General features: G+C 38.9%; 1 protein-coding gene across 4 annotated transcripts in view; it reads left to right on the top strand.

Moving 5' to 3' along the window:
• Positions 1 to 14,792, top strand: part of SH3BP2 (SH3 domain binding protein 2) — a 35,091-nt gene that overhangs the window by 6,319 nt on the left and 13,980 nt on the right. For 2 of the 4 annotated variants that reach the window (XM_027712791.2, XM_027712790.2), the window contains exon 1: positions 12,103 to 12,349. The exons of the other annotated variants lie outside the window; for them this stretch is intronic. In XM_027712791.2, the coding sequence (XP_027568592.1) occupies positions 12,240 to 12,349 (110 nt within the window). In that variant the 5' untranslated portion in view covers positions 12,103 to 12,239. Of the gene's footprint in view, positions 1 to 12,102; positions 12,350 to 14,792 lie in introns of those variants that run through there. 4 annotated transcript variants of the gene reach the window in all.

Raw genomic sequence — 14,792 nt, 5'->3', positions numbered from 1 at the left:
AGGAGGGAGATCTTATTTAGCACGCTAGTTTCCACTTCCATGTTCAGTTCTTCTCCAGACAAATAAACTTCCTATTCTCCAGCAGAGTTTTACTCTGCTGAAATCAGTCACTGAGATGTGTTTATTTTTATTAATGCAGCACTCCAGGGCTACATCTCACATCCTGAAACTGATTTTAATAAATGTAAAAGGGTGGGTTACTCATTTTCATTTTTTCTGTAATAACTACTTAGTGGTGAAAAAGGAAGAAGAGAGGTGGAAGTAGAGTGTTGTGAATACCTTGGTCTTATCTGTTGAATTATGTCTTGTAAGACCAAAAAAAAAAAATAGTGGTTCGGTAGGAAGCTTCGTTTCCTTGTTCTAATTTTAACTTCAGCTACTGTAGTGATAGACATTAATCTTCATTCTAGAAACAGTCAATTTTTATAAATATAAATTTTATAAAGACCTACAGAATTAGAAACTATATTTTTATCTGTGATTCCTTTCAATACCTTCATATAAATCTTATTCCAAGTTAAAATCTCTTTAAAATGGTCCTTCATATCATGCTTTATTAGCTCTTACATGATTCTACAAGACATACCATAGTTCTTAAAGTTCTGACTTGAGTGAGGGACAATCCCTCTATTGGTAAAATATTCTAGAAAAATATTCTATTTGTAAAACTTGTTAAGACTCTGCTATAAAGTAAAAAATTTTGGTTTAAATGCCACATCCTTACAAATTTCACCTAGTTCCCCTTAACTTCATCAGAAGTTGCTTGCATGCATCTAAATGCTGAGGTTGGCATTCAAACCAGAAAATAGTTACTTGAGAGCCAGTTCCTGCAACCAAGCAGCAGAGGCTTAAATTATTAGTCTCTAATCTTGTGACAACCCTACTAAAAAGAGTAAATCATTACCTTGATGTTGCTTAACAGTAATTCTATTACAACATGGCACATAATGGTTGGTTTCTCTTACACCAAGCTGGAGCTCTGAAGGAACTCAGTTCAATGTATTACAATTGCAAGACAGCTGTTTCCTCAAGCGAGAGCATCTCTTATCCCGGAGCATTGTGGTATGATTTTATTGCAGAGATGGCATAGCTTGTTACTGAACATTTTTTTTTTTGCATTACATGCTCTCCTAAACCTTTTACACAAATGTAGTAATCACACTGTTTTGACCGAGCATATGTACTGAAGCCAGCTTCTGGTATGTCCTTAGATTGATAAAACTGTGCACTTTAGATACATAGGCTTGTGTAAGAGCTATCCATCTTTCTTTTTCTTGTGTTCTGTACTTTCCTGTATTCCTGGAAGGATTAGCATTTTTTTCCTACTTTTCTTCTGATAATGATGTAGAGAGAAATTTAGCACAAGGAAACCTGGACTATGAGCCTGCAGGTCCTATTGACAGATGAAAGGGTTATAATTAACTAATTCAAAACTGATCTGTAAGCTTGACTAATCAAAATGAGGCACTTCGAGCTATGTTTGGGCAGAAAAGTGACCTGACTTGCACAGCTGCTGAGCATCTGCAGCTGTTAATTGCCTTAATCAGTCAGGCTTAAACACTCAAGCTTTCCACTGTAATTTTTCAGTCAGTTAATCAGACTCCACTGTCATGCCAGGTAGGCACGTTTCCAAAGCACTGTGCATTTTAAATGAGCAAAGTGGGATTTGTGCACACAGGCTCTTGTACGTGTTGTGTGGAGAAATACACTTTCTTCTGTCAAAGTGGGGTGTACCACATATAGGAACATGGGACAATCAATCCTGTGCAGTCTCTGATGTCTAGGAAAGAGTGCTTACCTTCAATATTTAACTGGAGCCTTGCATTAGGACTGTAAATAGGCGAATACACTCACCAGAATGCTAACCAGAAGGCAGAATACCCATTGCAGGAGGGGCACACAAGTCTTGCTTATAAGGTTAGTAGTTTTCTTCCCCCTAAAGAGCTGGAGGTAGGAAACCACCTTGAAAAATACTAGTGAGCTTGTATGCAACAGAGTTGTCATCCTGGTTTTGGGAGAACCCAAACAAATAATATGATGCACAGTCTGGCACAAAGGTATTCTGGTCCTGCCACCAATATACTTGTGTGGGTACTCTTACTCAGGAGTAAATTAAGCATGGCAGACTGCTAGGGTTATGGTAGATAAATACTTGGTGTGTGACTGTGCACTGGGGGAGGAGAGGAAATTTGGAAGGGAAAGAGGAATATTTTAAATGTATTCTTCATGTTTAAACTAGGAGAACAGAGTTAGATAGCCAAACTGTTCTCTAGCCATGTAGAAGAAATTACTGTATTTGTGGGAAGCTGTTATGGGAAGAACTCACAGTGAAATTCTTTTTTCCTTCAGAACTCAAAGCCTCAGTGAGTCATCTGCCTCCTGCTTTCCCCCCAGCCCTCCTCCCCCCACCCTGAGAAAAATAGAAAAAGCCCTTATTTTTGTCCTTTGGCAAATACCACAGCTGTTGTGAAGAAGGTTGTAGTTCAGAACACCACTGATCCAAGTGTGTGAAGAGGCCGATTGAAGCATTGTCAGGGGCATGAGTGGATTTGTTGAATATCGCATCTTCTGCTTTGAGGTGAAGATAACCTTTCTAACAGTGATGGAAACAAAACTGATAAGATGGAATACCATATTTCCAAATGTACACGGTACTAGATGATATCAAAGTGATTAAGTCTGGAAACTTATCTGTCATGTTGGCGCTATGCCTGCCGTGCCTCTGCTGCCAGGCTGTTTCCCCATGGCTGCATGGCATCCCTGCTCCTTCAGCGGAGAGCAGTTGTGTTCTTCCTCCTCTCTGCAGGCTGGTGGCTCCTCTGCTTAGCCAGGAGAAATGAATCCTAGAGAAATGAGAGGACTGCTGGGGGTAGAAGGATATCTTAGTGGGAGAGAAGGGTGTCACAGTGCTGCTGATGCCACCGGTGCGCTTGCACTCTGGGATTTGGCTCCCCAGCAAAATTGGGTTGGCAGGTGGCAAGAACTTAGTGACAAATCTGTTAATGACTGATGGTGCACTAAATGCTGATCTAATGGGCTTATCGTGCTACTTAACAATGACTTGTTAATAGGAAACTCAGTGCTGGGCAATTGAACTGGGAGTTGGGTCTCTTCTTCTAAGTTGGAGATCATATTCCAAGGACTGTGGCAGTTGATTGATGAGCTTTGTTTATTGAGACAAAGCCAAGCAGAAGGAATTTGCATCAGAGTCTTTGCTATGAAATCTGGCAAATAGAAGTATTTTTGCTTGAAACTCTTAATTTGGCAACTTTACACAATTCCCTTCCTTCCTGGAGTGTTCTCTTCCGTTTTAGATAGCAAAGAACATACTAATTAGATGTTTCTATTTAATCTTTGTTTCTATGCCTATGCCATTTCTATCTTTCCAATCAACATACTGAGTAATTTGCCTGCCACATGTTACTCATCCCCTGTAATTTTTGTAGCTCTAAGGAGATGAAGTGCATGGCCTGGTGGAATTTTGCTCTAAACGTGATTGCTCGTTTGTGTTAATTGAGAAGGTATGTGGAAGAAACACACCTGACATGAATCAGGAGTTGTGAAGTGTCGTTCTCACAGAAACAAAAGTTGTGGAAGAGCTTTGTCTCCCACACAGTCTTTACCAGTTGTAGCAGTGGCATTGAGCAGACTTCCTTTTTTTTTTTAGTTTCTTATTGTTGGGTTTTTAGGTTTTTGAGCAACTCGCAGATAAAGACCAAATATTAACTTGGCCTGATGCTTGGCCATGAGTCCACATAAAAAGCAAATACAAACTTGATCTGTTCCTAATAGTTCTGTGTTAAGAAGATAAACTATATCACTGTTCACTGTGTAACCTTTGGTCACCTAAGGGCTGATGTTTTTATGTTGTGTATTTCAGCAAGATTACCTAGAGAAAGAAGGAACTGTGTATTAGAATGAAAAGGGTTGATGGTAGCGTTCTGTAGAACAGCCAAAATAGCAAATGAATGGTGAGTCCTGGAGAATAGATTCCTTGTTGTTTCTGACTGAACAAATTTAATTTCCAGCCAAGTAGAATGAAAAATAAAGAAAAATTATACAGCATTCCAAAGGAGCAAAAAATGTGAGCCTTGAGATTTCAAGGTATAAAGTACGTAGCAAGAACTCTTTCAAAAATTCTCCTGTCCTTTCTGACGAAAGGCTTATTTTTTCACATTCAGTTAAACTATAACTGGTGCAGCCTTTGCACTTGTTATTCTTGACTGTACTGTGCCAGCTACTGGTTCTCTGGTAGACTGCACAGGAGAGGAAGTGGCACTGGAGCAATGGATATGACCCACAATGAGTTTATGATTATGTTAATCTTTGCTAATCTGTGATGATGCCAAATTTAGAATTTTTTCATCAAATTCTGTAGACAAAATTGTTTTAATTGTTTTAATATGTAATGGGATAATTTTAGTTTGAAGTGTTGGGATTGTTAGGTTATGATCTGTTGGAGAATTAACTGACAGAAATTGAAAATTAACTCCATTATCTTGGAAATGTCTTTCATTAAAATGCTGGCTTGCTATTTAAAAATAAATTATTAGAATGCATGAAAGATTGTCACATGCTTTCTGGAAGAAGGGAAGGCTTTTTGGACAGTGTGCAATGCACTTGAAGACCTTGTATTTTGTGGTGGCTGTAATGCACACAGCTGAATCAATGGATCTGTGACATGTACGATCTGTCGTTTGGCTTGGGTCTGGGTGAAATGCTGCTGTGTTCACTAGACAAAGATGTCAGGTTTGATTACTTAGGTTGAAACAGGACTAATGCCATTGACCCAAATTCCTGAATTTTCTTTGTGCAAGTGAAATCCAGCTTCAGCTCTTCATTGTGTACAAGTGACTTGTATTTAGAATGCCTTAAGATTACCTAGGGTATGTATAGCAGGAAGAGACTGTGTAAATATTGTAAAAGCTTTTGCTGGAAATGTTGTATGGTCCATATGAATTCTGTGTAGGAACAAAACTTGGAAATGAAAGAATACTGTACAGACTCCTTGGACATAATGACTATTAGTTCTAGGCAGTGCACAAACCAAAAGATTTTGGAGGTCATGAAGAAGGAAGCCCTTCTTTCATAGTCAGTTCATCTCTGTAAAGAGTCTGGCTGCACTGTTTTAAAAGAGCTTTTCAAGAAAACAGTACAACAAAGAATGGTGCAAAAAGGCCATGTATTCTTTGTAGTTTATCCTGCCAAGGAGAAGGGTTGCTGAAGTTTCTAACATGCACCATTTCTTGAAGAATTAAATATATATGTATTTTTATATATGTGTGTGTGTGTGTTTCTTCTTTGTCTGTAATAAAGAAAAGTAAGTTTTGGAGGTGAAAAGTCACTGAGGCCAGGAATAGGAATAGCTGTGTGGAGTCAGATCTGAGGAGTGCTAGCTGAAAAGTGTAAGAACTGGGCACAGATACAGAATATTCTTCCAGCCAAAGAATTTGCAGCTCAGGGGCTTACTGGTGTCATTTTGAAGTACCAGAAGCTGAACTCTTGGGATCTGAGATGGATTTCTGTATTTCCAGTTTCTCACTTGCTGTGCAGTAAGCGAGATGCACTACACCTTTTTTCTTTTTTTTTCTGTTCTTTGTTTGTTTTTCTTTTTTTTCCTTTTGAATGCAACTCTACAGCTTTGGAGACATAGGTCAATGTCAGGCTAATCCTTGCTCTTAGAGTTCATTTAAACAAGATTGAAGGGGAATGAATTTTTTTCCTTTTGGTCATAATTCTGAAGCAAGTAGTGATTTCCGTGAAGAAATGATAATATAAAAGGCCAATGTCCAAATTGTCTTGTAGAAGAAGCATGTGATTATACATTTTCATGGTTAAGTGATATTAATTGACCGTTTCCTCTGGTGTCCTCCAAATTAGAACTGTTTACTGCTCTCTTCCTGACCCAGTTTTGTGGTGCACATTTGTTTTAATTTTAAAATCTTTACTTAAAATCCCAACTACACGTGATGTGGTGTTCATAATTAAATTCAGCTTTTGTAGAAAGTAAGCATGATCTTAGATTTTTCTTTCTGGTGCTCATTAAAAAACAAAACAAAACAAGATCCCATCAAAACTCAAAGGTAATATTTACCAAAATGGTGAAATTCACAGTAGCCTTAAATGCTGGTTATTCTAAACCATGCTCCTACCTGTTTCAGTCCTTTGATCTAGTGTTTTGTGAGGAAGGAGTGGCAAAATGCTTCCATTTTACAACATCCTTTGGAAATGGATGAAGAAGTTTGTATCGTGGTTTTAAGGGGAACAATCATTGGAATCAGAGTAAAGAATCCGTGTTTCTGGTACACCTACTCACTTGCATGAGGTTTTCAGCACCAGGAGCTTCAAAGCTGCTGGAGGTGGGGACAGTCCATTAGCAATATAGCCCTTGGGCCTTCTAATTCTATAAATTACACTTGCATGGTTGTTAACTTATTCTGATATTCTGGTTCCTAGTCAGAGTTTCCAAGTATGAGAACAGCAACCTCTGAGATGCTTCACTGCATAGTTCTTTCAAAACCCATACCACCTACTGTGTTGTACAGCAGCGAAGTATGGAGTGACCCTTTGCAGTTACACCGTGTCTTTAAATTGTATCACATAGTCTCTTTACAAGCAAAAATAAAAGTAGAAAATGTTTGGTTTGTTTTGTTTTTCCAGGGTCTGGCAGAAGTTGAGCTTCCCCTTTGGTGCTGGCTGCAGCAGGTACATTTTCATAACTACGAGATTCCTGCAGTTCCCCAGGAGAGGGACACGCAGGCTTGAAGGACTCTCAGATGACAGGACCAAATGCTTCCTCTAAAGCAGGGCTTGCTGCATTTCTTTAGGGTTCAATTAGTAGCTTGTTATTGGGGTCAGCAAGAGAGATTATGAATTTACTCATTGCAGGGTTTTGCTGATAAACATTCAAAAGGACTTTCTCTGTAAGCTTTATGTGGTTTTGTTGGTTTTAGTATCCTACGACAGGAATGCTTTAAAATGGCTTATATTCAGTAATATTTTCGTTGATTTGCATATGCATTCACACAAAATACTCTTTTAACTGGCATTGATAGTCTTGGGCCTAAGTTATCTTAGTCTTTTACAAGCACAGTATACAATGAACTGATGGATGTTGTATGTCTTGCCAGAAGGCTTTAGTACCAGAAAATGGTAGAAAATGGTGAACTTAAGTGTAGGCTGCTAAGGTGGGTTTTTCGCCTTTCTTTTTTTTTTTCCCTTTGGACTCTTGATGTACTTGAAATCAATTTAAGTAAAATTGTAAGAGAACAGGAAAAAATATTTCCTAACAACAGACTTAACTTTATATGGCAAGATGTCTGCTAGGTAAATGTAACTGCCAGATATGGACAGAATGGTTATTTGTCTCCTTCTTATAAATTTCTGAAAGCCTTTATTTAGGTGTTGCTTTTACCAAAGTTCAGTGGTCTGCCAGCTTAAATGCTTAAAGCTGTTTTGACATCTAAGCAGAAGTTGTTTTGGAGTCCAACAATGCTTCCTAATTTATCTGTTATGAGTACCTTAGTGATAGAATTGTATACAGTTCATCACGAACCAGCCTTGCAGTAAAACTGTTTGAACAGTAACATCTTGGAATCAAAAACATCTGCCAAGGAAATAAATCACTTGTGGAAAGTCCCACTTTCAGTGTATATGTATATTTGGGGAACTCCCTTTGTAGCTGTCTGCAGGAATGGGACTTTGGCAATCATGTTTGTACTTCTGCTCAGTTACGTGATTTTTTTTTTTTAATCTATGTTCCAGTTTAAATTGTTCTTCAAGCACTGATGAAAGATAGAAGCTGATCACAGCCATAGCAGCATTTACAGTCTTTTTTACATGGACCTTGTATATGGGTAACAGGAACAATGAATGTGTCCATCTAATTTGAATAGTAAATGGAAGTAGAGTCTTGGTAATGTGACTGAATTTATTTTTAAAAATAAAAAGCACTCAAAAAAACCCAACCAAAAAATCCAAAAACACAAAAAAAAAAAAAAAAAAGAAAAAAAGAAAAGCAGCAAAATACTTTAAGAACTTGCATTCTACTTTAAGTGTTACTTGTACCAGATTTTACAGGTGTGGTCTGACTGGCATAGACTTGACCCAGTTACCTTGCTGGGTGAAAGCTCCTTTACAGTTGCGGGGGGGGGTGGGGGGGGGCTTTTGATTCAGTAGAAATCCTTTAAACTTAACTTGAAAAACTACACATAAAAAAATTGCCAACATAGAAAATTATGCTGAAATAACTGTACTGATTTTAATTCAATCCTTGTTTTGTAGAACTATTACATTTGGAAAAGACCTCTAAGATCATCAAGTCCAGTGTCAACCTTGCACCAACACTGTGTTCACCACTAACCCATGTCCTCAAGTGTCACATCTACGTGTAGTTAAATACCTTCAGGGATGATGACTCCACTTTCCTGTGCAGCCTGTTCCAATGCCTGATAACCCTTTCTGTGAAGAAACTTTTTCTAATACACAATCTAAACCTCCTCTGGTGCAACTTGAGGCCATTTCCTCTTGTCCTATCACTTGTTACCAGGTAGAAGAGACTGACCCCCACCTGGCTACAGCCTCCTGTCAGATAGTTGCAGAGGGTGATGAGGTTCCCCCTGAGCCTCCTTTTCTCCAAGCTAAACAATCCCAGCTCCCTCCTCATAGGACTTTTGCTCCAGACTCTTCACCAGCCTCATTGTCCTTCTCTGGACATGCTCCAGGATCTCAGTATCTTTCTAGTAGTGAGGGACCCTACAATATATTATTATAAAATCTTGCCATATTTTTCAAGGTTAGCTGATATAAGAGAATCTGTTAAATGATAATGTTCTTATTCTGGGTTTGCAGAAGGTTCTTGTCTTCCAGCTATACGGTCTAATTTGCTTTTTTAGAAACTATGCACATACTGCAAATACTTTGTGACTGTACATTGTTTTACAGGCGTTTGACAAACTGAACATTAACCATATCCCAAAATCAAAGTTGTGATATCATCTTCTGGGGCGTGTGCCAAGCTCTTTGGTGACACAATCACGAAAAGTTCTGACTTTATTTTAACATTGATAGGCTCTTTCTCTGAGGTATGGCTTATTTATTGCAGACCACTGCTGCTGGGCTTATTTTGAAGTTCCAAGCCAGCAATATGTCTACGGATGTTCAGAGTTCAAGAGCCAGAGGGGTATAAGTAGCAATTTGGAAGCTTTTTGATCTGAAGTGTTTCTTGGGTTTAGATTGAATATATATTGTCAAGACTTCAGCTACTTTTTTACTACACATAATAAAGAAGTAGAAATATTAGGACTTCTTCAGCTCTTCTGAAGTAAGCCAAAGGAAGGAATGATAGTTGAAGTTTAAGGAATAGGAATTCTTTTGGCATTGAAAGAGGATTTTTGGAAATTTTGGCCTCATTTCTGCCCTTTGTTGCAGATTTATTTTTTTTATATGATAACACTGCAGTTCACCCAGCAGAAGTAATTCTGATGCGTAGTAATTTGCATTTTCACAAGATTGCTTCACTTAGTAGATGAAGGATTCAGGCGAGTGATTTGCACTTGCTCCTTTCCAATCTGCAGTTGTGAAGCAAACAGTTGACAAATATATCATCTCTCAATGCAGTGGATGTTTCCCCTGTGATCTACTTGGGACTAAACTACTTTGGTAGAATTAATAAAATAATAAGACTTCTAATAATCTACTCCTGATCCAAGCTTGTTAAAGTCAGTGAAGGATTAACAGAATGTGACCTTCCTTAATGCCTTCCTATACTGTAAGCTTTTATGGAAATATATAATGTGTGAACCTTACGTTATTCTCAGTGGAACATGACTACTGAGCTGACCTCTTGCTGCAGCTGAAAGAAAGTGGTTTTCATGCTGTTTTAATTTTTTTTGTTGCGTTGTTCGTTTCCCTGCCTCGCCTGTTGCTGTGCTCTTCCTGGGCTGCTTTTATTTGCAGTCCATTCTTGCAGTTTCCTGTAAATTTGTCGGCAAGAGGAAGCTCTTGCTGCAGAGACAGCTCAGCCCTGCAGCGAGACTGGTGAATTTATACCGGTATTTTACTGCTCTTGTGTTCCATTAACTAATGATAAGCAGGATTGCTTTCTTCTGCCAGCAAGAGCTGTTCCTAACAATGGCAGAGAGGATTGGCTGACTTCCTGGGACAGTGGCCCTGCTGGATTGAAATCCAAATATTGGTTCCAGATGCTATGGTTGTTCCTTTTAAGGCTATCTGAGTGATGTCTTATAATGTTAAAGAAATGAAGCAACTCCTTTGGAGTGGAATTCTCCCTAGGCTAGCTTGGTGCAAGGCTGCTCCTCATGACTAATTTTTGTGGGGACAAATGAAGGTTAGTGGTCTGAAAACCATATACCAAAGGTCCGTGCATAACAAAATTTTACTTTGTGAAGGATATATTTAATACTCTTTCACTTCTCTGACAGATGTATCAATCAAATCCATAAAGCTTTCATGTCTCTTCAGGCTTCTTGTTTGCAATTTTGAAATGCAATCCTTCTGATGAATGTTTGGTCTAGAAATTAAGCTAAATTTTCATTCTGCCAAAACTGTAAAGCATCTAAATTTGTGCTGTCCCTTGGTGGAACATCAGCCTGTGTGTGTGAAATGGTTTCTATTTTGACTCTGGGACCATCTTGATAGTGTTGGAAATCACCAGAGAAGTCAAAATGGGATCTTGGAACTTGAAATGAAAAGTCCTGCTGCATTTGAGTGCTGAAATGAGGAAAGGAAGGGGGACAGCATCAGAAAAGTTAGAGTGGAAAAGCAGTATGTCAGGAACATGTGTTGGATAAAGGAGACTTAATTTATTGAGGCCAAAGAGCATGGTACTATAAGTTGTAGAGTTTGGAGGGAAGATCCAAGACTTAGGTGTGTCACATCAGAAAAGGGAAAGAGGAACTGAAGTTTTTTTCCCAGTGTTACGTACACTCAAATGCTGTAATTTTGATTGTAGTTTTATTACTGAGGCAGAGATAAAGCTTTCAAAGATGCTAATGCAAGCCTAGAAGAGTATGCTTAGATAGAGAACTTAGAGAGAAAAAAATACTTTAAAGCAGTGTGTGTTAATAATTAAAGTCTAAGGGGGTAACTGATATTGCAGCAAATAAGGCTTCCCCTTCCTATAGAGCATGGCTGTGGAAGGAATGCAGATGGATGCCCTATGGTGAGAGAACTGCTTTTCTAGCTGATACAGCCATGACCAGTACCTGAAATGTTATTTTCTTTTGTGCTTTGACTGTTGGGTAGTTTACAGAAAGAGATGATGTTGTATAGAGACTTCTTCTTCCTTCTATTTTAGGATACAGATTCACATCCATTTCCCTAAAAATACACGAAGTAAACTTTGCTTAACGTACTTACACTTTTGTCCATCATTCAGAAACTTGCTAGTTGGTTTTGTCTTATTTGAACTTTCTCGCCTATGATGTTGTTTAATTCCAGACAAATCAGTGAAACACTTGAATCCTTTTTAGAACTCCATATGAAAATAAGTGTAAAAACAATGACATTTATTTATCATCAGTTGGTGATATTCATCCTGTAGAATTGTGCTTTGTGAGCCTCTTGAATTTGAATTTTATTGTCTTTTGTGGCAGTGTACGGGCAAGACTTGCTCTAAAGCACCTCTATGCCTCAAAGTCTTTCAAAATGACTGTTTTGATTTTTCTTGGGTTGAAGAGGGAAAGAACAAGCTCCAACTATGGGGGAGAAAACATGAAATACTCGTCACAGTTCTGTGGTGCAGTGCAGGTACCTGAGGCACAAGCTCTTCAGAAGCACAGGCAGCGTTTCTGACCTGTGCCTCTGCCATTGTGAGAGCCTGAGAACACTGTAAGAAAAGAGGACGACTTTCTTTTTCTCCCATAGGAAAGTGGTTGATTGAAAGGTGAGTAGGAAGAAAGTGAGCGCTGGAAAATCCCCTCTGCTTTCTAGCTCGATGTCTGGCAGAGGTTTGAGGTATGCAGGAATTGATTTATAACCTCTTTGGGAAGCCGGGAAATCTGACAAAGATAGTGCTGCCCACTGACACTGGGGGAAACAGGAAGTAGCAAAGGAAACAAGTCATTGCCTCGGCGTCACTTTTGGCCACAGCTCAGTGCAGATGCACAAGCGGTTGGGGCAGGGTTTCTTTCCCTTTTGTGTGGACTGTTCAGCAGCTTCGCCGGCACGTTCAGCCTGGCAGTACCCACGGCACGGTGAAGCGCAGGGATGTTCCTGTCATGCCTGAGAGGGGTCACAAGTTATTAATGGCTTTGTCATCACAAAGGAAACAATCATTCGGTGAAACTGCCAGCAGGAAAACTATGTGTCGATCGGGCAAGGTCACCAGGTTAGTGCTTTCTGTGGCTTGTATTTCTGTCATCTTTTCTCTTTAAGGTAGAGAGCAGGCTACAACTAAGAGTAGAATATGGTCTCTGGGGTAAAATACTTTTAACTCATGCAGAAAATTAAAGGATAAATAATTGGAGGGTGTTGGTTGAAAACTTTTGCCAGAAAACAAAAACAAGTTGAAGCAAGTTAAACAGAGTAAACTTACTTAAAACAGTGTATTTCAGTCAGGCTTAGTTCTCTGTTCCCTTTGTCTTGTAAGATTTATTTGACTTCACAGTGTTTGTACTGTGCTATTAATCTTTCTGAGAAACTATTGTGAAAGGGGCTGTTAAGTATTAAGAAATGGAATGTGTAGCCAAAAAACTGGGAGAGATATGGAAGAGTATTTCAGAAGTACTGGAGAATAAGTGGACAAGAGACTTGAAAATTCTGCAGAAAGCGGCTCTGGGAACAGCTGGTAAATGTTTAGGTGGTTGAATCAGAGAATTTGTTTTTGCTCAGAATCGATGAGAGCACTTAGGGGAAGCTTTCATTTTATGGTTTTGCAGTATGCAATGCTGCCTCTGTTTTGGTAAAGCATTTTGTAGAGACTTCAGTCTCCCTCTGCATGATAGGAGAAATACATGCAGCTCTATAAGTTATGGGTTGTATATGTCATGTTGTATGTAAGTTATATATTCAGAAGGAAACTAGCATCTGGCTTTGTTAGGTTTTACTTTCAAAACAGAATTTATAGACTAGAGGTTATGAGATACTACAGAGTTTTAAAAGTTCTCAGACACAACTGGTATAGAGGTAGTTGTTAAAACTTCAGGTTTAAAGCAGCTTTGGAGGCTGCTTTTTATTTTTTCCAGCATGACCAAACTGGGCTCCAGGACAGACCATAAATATTATTATAACAAGTGAGAACTTTTAATACAGCTTTTGGCAGCTGTAGTTTCAGAGATGAGGGTAATGTTTTTTTCACACCTATATACTGCAAGATGTGGAGATGATCATATCTGCCATGTGTTCTGCTGAAGTTAAGCAAGAACTGAGGACTTGTGGCTTTTCCAGATGCAATCCTTAATTGAATCAGCTTGTACTTGCTTTAATTGGGCTAAATGCCAATAGCTCTTAAGGCCAAGAGGGATAAGTGCTCTTCTATAATGTAATCCAGATTTTAATGTGGCAGAATTTTACTCATGAAAGGACTTTTAGACTGTAAAATTATGCCCTATCCTCCTATCTCGCTATTCTGACTGAGAGGATATGTTAAAATTGCCTCACAGATGTGAATGCATCTGGTTCCTAGGTGAGTGGGAAGAAGAATAATGTGTGTGGCTATTTACTAGAAGCTTTCAACCAAATACTGCATGGGTGATGTTGCCTTTTTGTAGCAGAGGACCACTGTCAGAGACAGCTTTGTCTTAGCTCTAGTTGCACATTGTGGGCCCTTCCTGGTAACTTCCTTGTCAGCTCCATGGAAGAGGCTGCTTATGCACCAGGAGTGAAAATGTGTGCTGGGATCTTTGGCTTGTAGTGCAAGAATATAACTGCATCAGAAACAACTTGGAAATATCTTTCTATTCTCAGTGATGCCAAAGTTAACAGGCTCTGCAGTGACTTCAGTGCTTGCTATTGTGCATACCTGGTAATGCAACATTGATCTGTTCTTCAGGTAATGTATTTAAAAAATTATAAGAGGAATATCAAGAACAGAAGGAAACAATTCAGTGAGCTAAAGACTGTAGATGCTAAGACCAGAAAAATCTTTAAGAGCTTCCATTTTTCCTTCCTCTCTCCCACCCCTGCAATGAAGATCCTGAAGTTACATAGTTTTGACAGCTTTCTTCCAACAGCATGATGCAAAATAGCGTCATCTGTCCTTACAGAGTTGTTTTCTGCAGTCAAGAAAAGAAGAAAAATCTGCCTGGGACTAGATTTCAAGTACTTAAATGGATTTTAGAAGCCTAACTCAAAGATTTCAACTCTGAATACGAAAGTCCTCCCTAAGGTGTCTGCAGTGTGCCAGCAAATGAAAGTGCTTGAGGAGCTAAAGATATGATGGGGAGTGCTATAAGCCACAATGAAATCCAGATAATAGGCTTAGCAGCTTCTAAATCTCTTGAAAAGCCTGGTGTATTAGGTGGGCTCTTTAGCTCAAGTAGTGTGTACTTGGTTGCATGGAGTTCAGCCATGTCTCCTTTTATTCAATTAGCTGGATTGGAGAAGTTCTAAGTTTTGCTCTCTATTCTCAGGACTGTCTTATTGTAAGTAGTCAGAAGAAAGAAATGAATGTAGATAGAGGAAGCAGAACCTGATACTCTGCTGTCCTTTCCCCTCAGTTAAATCCCGTAGTCATCACACTGTAGAAGTGGCTTTATTTTTTTTTTCCCTCTGCTTGCTCCTCTGCTTCTGTGATTTATTTTATTTTATTTTAATTTTTATTTTTTTCCTGT

The sequence above is a fragment of the Pipra filicauda genome, unplaced genomic scaffold (genome assembly GCF_003945595.2).
Source record: "Pipra filicauda isolate LSUMZ 115617 unplaced genomic scaffold, ASM394559v2 scaffold293_size922472_pilon, whole genome shotgun sequence".
In the NCBI taxonomy this organism is placed as follows: Eukaryota; Metazoa; Chordata; class Aves; order Passeriformes; family Pipridae; genus Pipra; species Pipra filicauda.
The sequence above is the reverse complement of the archived record's forward strand: the minus strand, read 5'-3'. Positions and strand labels throughout refer to the sequence as shown.